Source organism: Saccostrea cucullata, unplaced genomic scaffold (genome assembly GCF_032062105.1).
Source record: "Saccostrea cucullata isolate Sc308-1 unplaced genomic scaffold, CSIRO_AGI_Scuc_v1 ctg8147, whole genome shotgun sequence".
Classification (NCBI taxonomy): Eukaryota; Metazoa; Mollusca; class Bivalvia; order Ostreida; family Ostreidae; genus Saccostrea; species Saccostrea cuccullata.
Window position 1 is genome coordinate 20922 of NW_026927177.1, and position 7756 is coordinate 28677.

Sequence of the window (7756 nt, forward strand, 5' to 3'; positions counted from 1 at the left end):
ATCTTTCTATTTGTTTTGTTATTTTATCTTAACAGAAGACTTTCCTGTAAATAACACAATTTAAATAAATTGCATTTCAAAGATTTCGCAGAATTTTAAACAATAACTTAATTATTTCCGACTCGTAAATAAATGTCAGACATAGTTTAAAGTAAATTTAAGTAACAGAAACGTGAGAATATTCAAATTCAAGATAGATGAAAATTTTAATTTGAATGTAAACAACAAATATCGTGTAAATCTCTGCTTAATCTTGTATTTTTATTTTTTAACTCAGATACGCCATATATAGCTTTAATCAGTCTAGTCGAACCCTCAAACGGGGGTATACCCCCAAACAGGGGTATACCCCTAACAAGGGTTTTCCTTCCCTTAATGCAACGCACGAAATTCAAGAACGATAACTCTTATTTAAAAAATATATATTTTTTTAAAAATCACAAACATGCAAAACTGATTCGTCTACACCTTTGTTTTCAATTAAAAAAAAAAATAAATTACTTTTCATTTTTATTTACCTCATTTCTCGAGCACAAAAGTTTGTTAACAAGACGAGGAAATTCGAACGGGCACAGAAGAAAGTGTCGAAAAATAATAAATAACATGTTCAAAACACAAAATTGTTATACCGGGGAACGGAAATATATGTAGTTTAACTTTAAACAAAACATTGTTTGTTTATTCATCCGTTTTATTAAATTATGCATAAAAATCTAGTTGTATCAAACATGTAGGTCAAGAAACAGAATACGCTAACTTAGGGAGAGAAAAAGTCTTGATTTTTACAATAAACATATACTTTTCCGCAACACAATCTCTTTAAAAATCTTTAATCTATCAAATGTGAGTACATACAGAGTTTTGTAAGTTTTGTAAACAACTATTTTGTCTGTCCTCTGCAACATAAAGTTTCTATGTCACTGATTTCGTCTTCTGTGTATAGGATTAAAAATAATGTTTTCCCCTCATTTCTAATGACTGACTTGACTAAAATATTGGCAGAAGTCACTTAACCGATTTCCGTGTGAACCATGCTGAGGGAGTTCTAGGCCCTCACCAACCCGTCTGCCTATATCCTCCTGTCCGGTGTGCTACCAAGAGCAGAGAACGATTTTCCACGGGCCTGCCGATACCTGCTTTCCTCATGGACTTCAACTCGAGGGCCAGCCAGCCTGTCTACAAAACTCCATCAACTGCATTATGCTGGCCACACTACGTTCTTGAAGCATTGGGAAATTGAATGACAACTACTCAGCAAAGATGGGCTTCACCGCAGCCGGCAGGGTACCATCACAAAACATCGAGAGGGCCAATCACCATGTAGACGTCTCCCCACCTCCAGTAGTCTCAGCCTCACCACCAGCATCTCCTCCATCTACTATATAGGACTGCTCTCCTTTCATCACCTACTGCCAAGACATCTACCCTGACCATCAGCAAGGATGAAGATTGGCCGCTGCTACCCACAGCACGGCCATTATGTTCCATCTTGTCATGTTTTCACCTCCTCCTGTCACTGCATTTTCTCCTTTTCCTTGCCCTACATCTCCCTCTTTTCCTCCTCCTCATTGCTCTACATCTTCTCCTGCCACAGCATCTATGAAACGTCCAACTGCAAGCTCCTCCCCTGTTCCAAATCAAACTCCCAGCTCTCTCATCTTCTTCAGGGGAGAGCACTATATCCTCTAATACTTTTATCCATGTGTTCTACTGTTCCAGGATCTTACATAGCAAAGTAAGGAACATTTGTATCAGAAATTAAAAGCTGTCGAGCACTCGGACCCTATCTGGCAAACCAAATTCAAAACGATCCGACAGCAAAATAAGAAAAACAAAATTTCAAAACTTGTTAATACCGCTTCCCACTCGCATCCAATCAAAATCATGCTTAAAGTTTTGACAATTAAATTCCATCAATGTGCTGATTTAAAAAAAAACCTTTTCAGCTCAAACAAAAGGGTACTGATTCATAATGTTACGGACTCATATGGGGCACTAGTTGCAATGGCAAAGGGAAAAATACTCAAGGTCAACTTCTTATGCATTTAGGCATAAAATGGCCAATGCAACCAGTGCTCCATCAGTTAGTTCCCCTACAATTCAAGCACCCATCCCAACAGCATCTTCATCAATTCCTCACCCAGTTCCCGTACCAAGTCCTCCAGCAGCTTCGTCACCTATTTACCCTATAACAATGCACCATGTACCCTTTCAAAGTCCTGCATCAGCTCCATCAACTATTACAATGCACCATGTACATGTACCCTTCGAAGGTCCTGCATCAGTCCAGTCAATTCCAGCACCCGATTCGACTGCAGCTTCATCAACTCCTTCTGCATCAGTTCCGTCATTTCCAGCACCCATCCCGAGTGCAGCTTCATCACTCAATCCTTCAGCAGCTCCCTTAATTACCCTCCCCACAGGTTTTACAACAGCTTTCTCTGTAGAAACGTACATCTCCTCAGGCAATGGTCAAAACCATGTGTTTTAATTGGGGAATAGTGAAGCAAATGGTTCTGTGATTTAAAGTTAATTATTGCGTTCAATCGTTAGTGCAGATACTATAACAAAAACCTGTAATAATAGTCAATCTTTCACAAGGGCAGTTGAATTTTCTTTTTGTTCATTTATAGTATGAACTATTACTCCGCATAGCGGAAGACTCCATTTACTATGCATATCTCCATACTTTTAGCTTTTTTTCATTTCAACTTCAAAAGATTTCCTTCTTTTTTTCACTTCGTTCATCATAAATTATTTTTTTTTTCTCATCGAATGCATTATGATTGCCATCATCGGTAAACTAGGCGGATAACTCAATTTGATGAAGTTTGAACATCTCGAAAGATTCATTGTCCACCACTCAATTGTGAAATGCACTGAAATCGAAAGAAACTCGTAAACAACCATACAAATCGATGGAGTGAAATGACAGGTATATATATTTCGATTTTTTTCCTTCCTTTTTATAAAAGACTCAATTTTCGAGGATTTTTTTTTTATTTCAAAGATTTTCTGAGATTTTTCTCAAAAGAATTATTTCAATTAACCCTAATTTTTCAAAACAAACATCACACCACCTGGACCTCAGAGACCTTCGACCATCCTCCCAGAACATTACAAGGACGGTTGAATCAATTGCAATCACATTCAGTTATTATTTTATATCATTGAAGTAAAATATGCTCAATTTGTAATTAATTACATTCTAAATTTCTCTTCCAGGAATAACTAGCATTTAATTTTTTATATTTCTTTCTTTCGTATTTTTAGACAAACCATGAATATATGGATAATGCATTGGTGTGACAACTCTTTTGTTTCTTTCGTCCTCCTATGTCATTACTTGTGCCATTCGAAGAAAGTTTAAACAACCAAGAATTGGCATCGAGTCCCAATCCTTTACTTGGTTTGATGCTGCGATTATGAGGGATTTTAAAACAGGTATTTTTTTTTTAAATATTCTACTTTTGGGGAAAACTACGTGGACGACGGATGAATGATGAAAACCCAGTCAGGCAACCTCTTCGTCCACCCGTCTTTTAGCCTAGGCAGCTGCGCCGGTCTACCAGGAAATGTAATGGCACCTGATCCCACCTCTGATGTTTCGGAGGTCCGTGTTTGCTCTGCTCTTATTTTGTATATTGTTTCATGGACGTTGAGATGAGTAATGTTTGTTATTTCCATATCCATTTTTTTGTTCCCTGTGTTCAATTTCTTCATATCATGATCTAACATAAATATCATTTCTGAAAAAAAATAACCAGCGCTATAATAATGCAAACTTTTTTCCATGTGGCTTTAATGTTATGCTAGTTTATGAAAATCAATATCACAAAATTTATTTTTTTTTAAGTGAAATTTATATCAGAAGGTTGGGACCCCTTAAACGACAACCAAGAATATCCCAGACTTGCTCAATTGGTGACAGATTTTCCACATTTTCAATTTTCAAATTTACAAACAAATATATTTTGGATGAGAAAAATACAGATTTATTCGAAGAAATATGAACAGAATTCAAGCAATTCAAAACATGAATGCCCTGCATTCTTGCATGTTTTGTAATAAATTGGTGACAAATATACATATTTATCTTTAACACAAGCATAGAAATGAAAAGGAGGTGAAGGAAGCTTGCTCAGCTAGGACATAACCCCTCACCCTCCACTCTCCAAAGGCAAATATGTCACAATAATTGCAGTTTCTAGCATGCATCATTAAGAAAGTTTGTAGGGCCCCAAAAAGCACGTTATTTCAGAAATGGATCAGCCTATCAGAAGCGAACAAAAAAAATTGACAGAAAGACTTTGTATTATATATTACCTCCCATTGCTTCTCATCACTTCCGTTACAAGGAGGACCATGGGTGCCTGGTGTTCAACAGGCCCTTTAGGACATGTGACACAGTAAAGGTATGTATATTAGACAGGCAAGGCATTGAAATGAATATGAATATGTACTTCGAAGATGGCTAAATCATTGTTTTGTCCTCAAAACAGCAATGATTGTTTCATTGTATGATTCACTGATAAAATGATACAGCTCATTACTTGTTTGCATTTTATTAAGTCCTAGCCAAATACAAGAGAGTAGCAGAATTAGATTTTCATAACCTTAACAGTCGTGTCAATTTTTTTCTTGAAAAATCAATTTTAGTAGCCATAAAAGAAATATATAATGTCAGTTTTTTTGTAGGATAGATTTCGAAAGGTAGGAGTATTATCAGGGAAAACTGACAGCAAAAAGTAAAAAAAAATGTTTTTCCAGTAAAAGTGTTGGAGGGGGGTCCCTGCATCCCCTCCTACCACCCTCACCTAAAATCTTTATTCGCTTATGTTTTGTCCACATGAAAATAAAAATCATAGTCGTTTAAATAGCTTTCTAATACAATTTATATCAATTTGGAATTCCCAAATCTATTTTTAGATCAATGTAGAGGAAGTAAATTCTTGTATTGACCTGGAACGTTACGTACAGGTCAATACAACGTAATTTTTTCCTAACATAGTTGGATCTCAGCCAATCAGAGAGATGGTAATTATTAAATCATATAATAATATAAATTGATTCACTCAGAGTCACTCAAAGTCTCCCGTAAGTAAATTTCTTCTTGTCCTGCCACTACGATTGTACTGCCTCTTATATTTATCTAAATTTTGCTTGTCAACAAAGGACAAGATAGGGTAAGACTAGTTTTTGGCCCCTGATTTTGGGTGTCTTTCAGAATGATCCAACAGTTTATTCATGAAAACCTGTTTTCACCCCTGCCACAAAATGAGTACTGGTTTTAAGATTAAGAATGCACAGAGGTCGCAGTGAGGTCAGGAAATAGGTCAATTTTCGAAATTTCTCATTTTTTTGCGAATTTTCACTAATTTTACAGCACATTTTCTTTCGGAAAACATAGAGCACACGCTTGTCTATCTACCAAATTTATATATTTTATACTCTGATATCAGATGCAGTATATATGTAAAAATCTCAGATAGGCAAGCGTGTGCTCTATGTTTTTCGAAGAGAAATGCACCCAAAATATGATGAAAATCCACCAGAATTGAGGAAATTCGGGAAAATGTCCTATTTCTGAACCCTTTAGCGGCTTCCATGTAGCCTTTGAATCAAAATTAGTGCTTGTCTTAAAGTAAGCATCATTTTAACTTCTTAACTACAAACTATCACAGTTTTTTCAGTGTTCTGATTTTTATATAAAAAAAATCGGCTGTTACCCTATCTTGTCCTTTGTGCATGTCTGGTTTAGATTTTTATTTTACTTGGGTGAACCCTTCTACCCAATAAAAAAAAGATTTTAACTGGATCCGTGCCTGTCCGACTTGTTTTTTTTTTTTTTTTTTTTTTTTTTTTTTTGCCAGTTTAATATTTTGTGCAATTATTCAGCATTACACGTTTTACCGCGATGACAATATACACGATTTACGTACAAGATTATGCATCATGTTTTTACAATGCGTATTCGAAACAGTAAGCGTATGTCTTATCTAATAATGCGATCATTTTTTGTTCGAACTAATTTGACATCTCTTCGGGTAAACAGAGGAGCACATGTGTATCCAGAGACTATCTAAAAAGGGAAGATTAACGAATTAATGCGGTAAGTTTGAGGATTTTAAATGAATTTATGAATGCAACTTGCATTTTTTAATTTGGAAAGTTGAATTAGTCACAGATGTATGACGAACAAAGTTATGTCTTATAATCTGATAATTTATATGAATATCTCGGGAAAGAAAACATGCCTTTGGATCTACTAATTTCTTCAAATTGATCAAAGGTAATTAGGTGATCATATTGGATTTAAACAATGTATACACAATTTCTTGGTTGTTTTATTGAAAAATCCTTTCATCTTTTTGCTGTAATGAATTAATAGAAATTCATTTATTTTTGGGGTTTTATATTTCATGTTTTTTTAGAAGTCATGATGAGCATATACAATACAACGGAAAAACAGGTTGTGGAAGCTTTGGAAAATTATCTCAAATGGGCCCCGGAGAAAGGATTGTGGCCGTAGAAAATGACATTATGCCGACTCTTAATGATGGAACTTTCATTTATACATGTAGCTTATCTGAGCCCATGGGCCTCTTCTTAATGATAAAATAAATATTTCATGAAGATTTTGATAACAGATTAGATTAAACCAATTTAAATGTATGTTTGGGCTTTCTTTTATCCTTACATGGTACATATACAATATTATCAATAATTCCATATTATTACTATATGACCCCCCCCCCCCCCATTTCCAAAATAATTAATTGAATAAATGTTGAATCAACTGTTTTCAACATACAATCAACGTTGATTATCAATGTTGATTCAATGTTAACAATTCAACGTTGATACAAATTTTCAAAATCTAACATAAAATCAATATTGAATCAACATAGGAAACAACGTTGATTCAAAGTTTATTCAATTTTGTGTGCCCTTTTTTCAACATTTAATCAACGTTGATTATCAATGTTGATTCAATATTCTGACTAACGTTGATACAAATTTTCAAAATCTAACATAAAATCAATATTGAATCAACATAGGAAACAACGTTGATTCAAAGTTTATTCAATTTTGTGTGCCCTTTTTTCAACATTTAATCAACGTTGATTATCAATGTTGATTCAATATTCTGACTTCAACGTTGATACAAATTTTCAAAATCTAACATAAAATCAATGTTGAATCAACATAGAAGAACAACGTTGACTCAAAGTTTATTCAATGTTGTGTGCCTGCTGGGTTAAGCCGGTTTAATTCAACAGTAAAGTTCTGGCGATTTATAGTTTGACAGTTCTCTTAATTCTCTCCGCTTTTCTTTCTATCTTCTCTTTATCTTTGATAATATTGGTTTACGATGTTCTCTTTATCTTTATTACTCGTCGATTGAATCTTCGATTGATAAAATATTGATCCACTACAAACTACTTAAACTTTTATCAATCGTAACTAAACTTAACTAGAACTGTCCAATAGGGACAAATACCCCCCGCTGGGTTTTTCAGAGAAGGTGCCAATTCAAAAATACTTTATGGATCTAGAGATGTTCACAATTTACTTTAAAAAATTTGCAGTGAAATATAATTGCTCATCATGTTTCTTAATGAATGAAACGGAGGTGCAACCAAATGAAATATCAATACTAATACTGTAATACATTGTAATTCCATTGTAACATTTTTTTTTTCATTTAATTTTTCTTCATTACTGCATTAAAAAAATATATTGCAATTATGTG

At 34.4% G+C, this 7756-nt stretch overlaps 1 protein-coding gene and 1 long non-coding RNA gene across 2 annotated transcripts; both read left to right on the forward strand.

Moving 5' to 3' along the window:
- Window positions 1-2056: 2056 nt before the first annotated feature.
- On the forward strand, window positions 2057-2491 carry LOC134273668 (nematocyst expressed protein 3-like). Its single transcript, XM_062755858.1, has one exon. The coding sequence runs from the start codon at window positions 2057-2059 to the stop codon at window positions 2489-2491; it is 435 nt and encodes a 144-aa protein (XP_062611842.1).
- Window positions 2492-6020: 3529 nt separating this feature from the next.
- Window positions 6021-6675, forward strand: LOC134273667 (uncharacterized). Its single transcript, XR_009993466.1, has 2 exons — window positions 6021-6112; window positions 6435-6675. It is a non-coding gene; the product is annotated as an uncharacterized LOC134273667 (long non-coding RNA).
- The last annotated feature ends 1081 nt before the right edge of the window (window positions 6676-7756 follow it).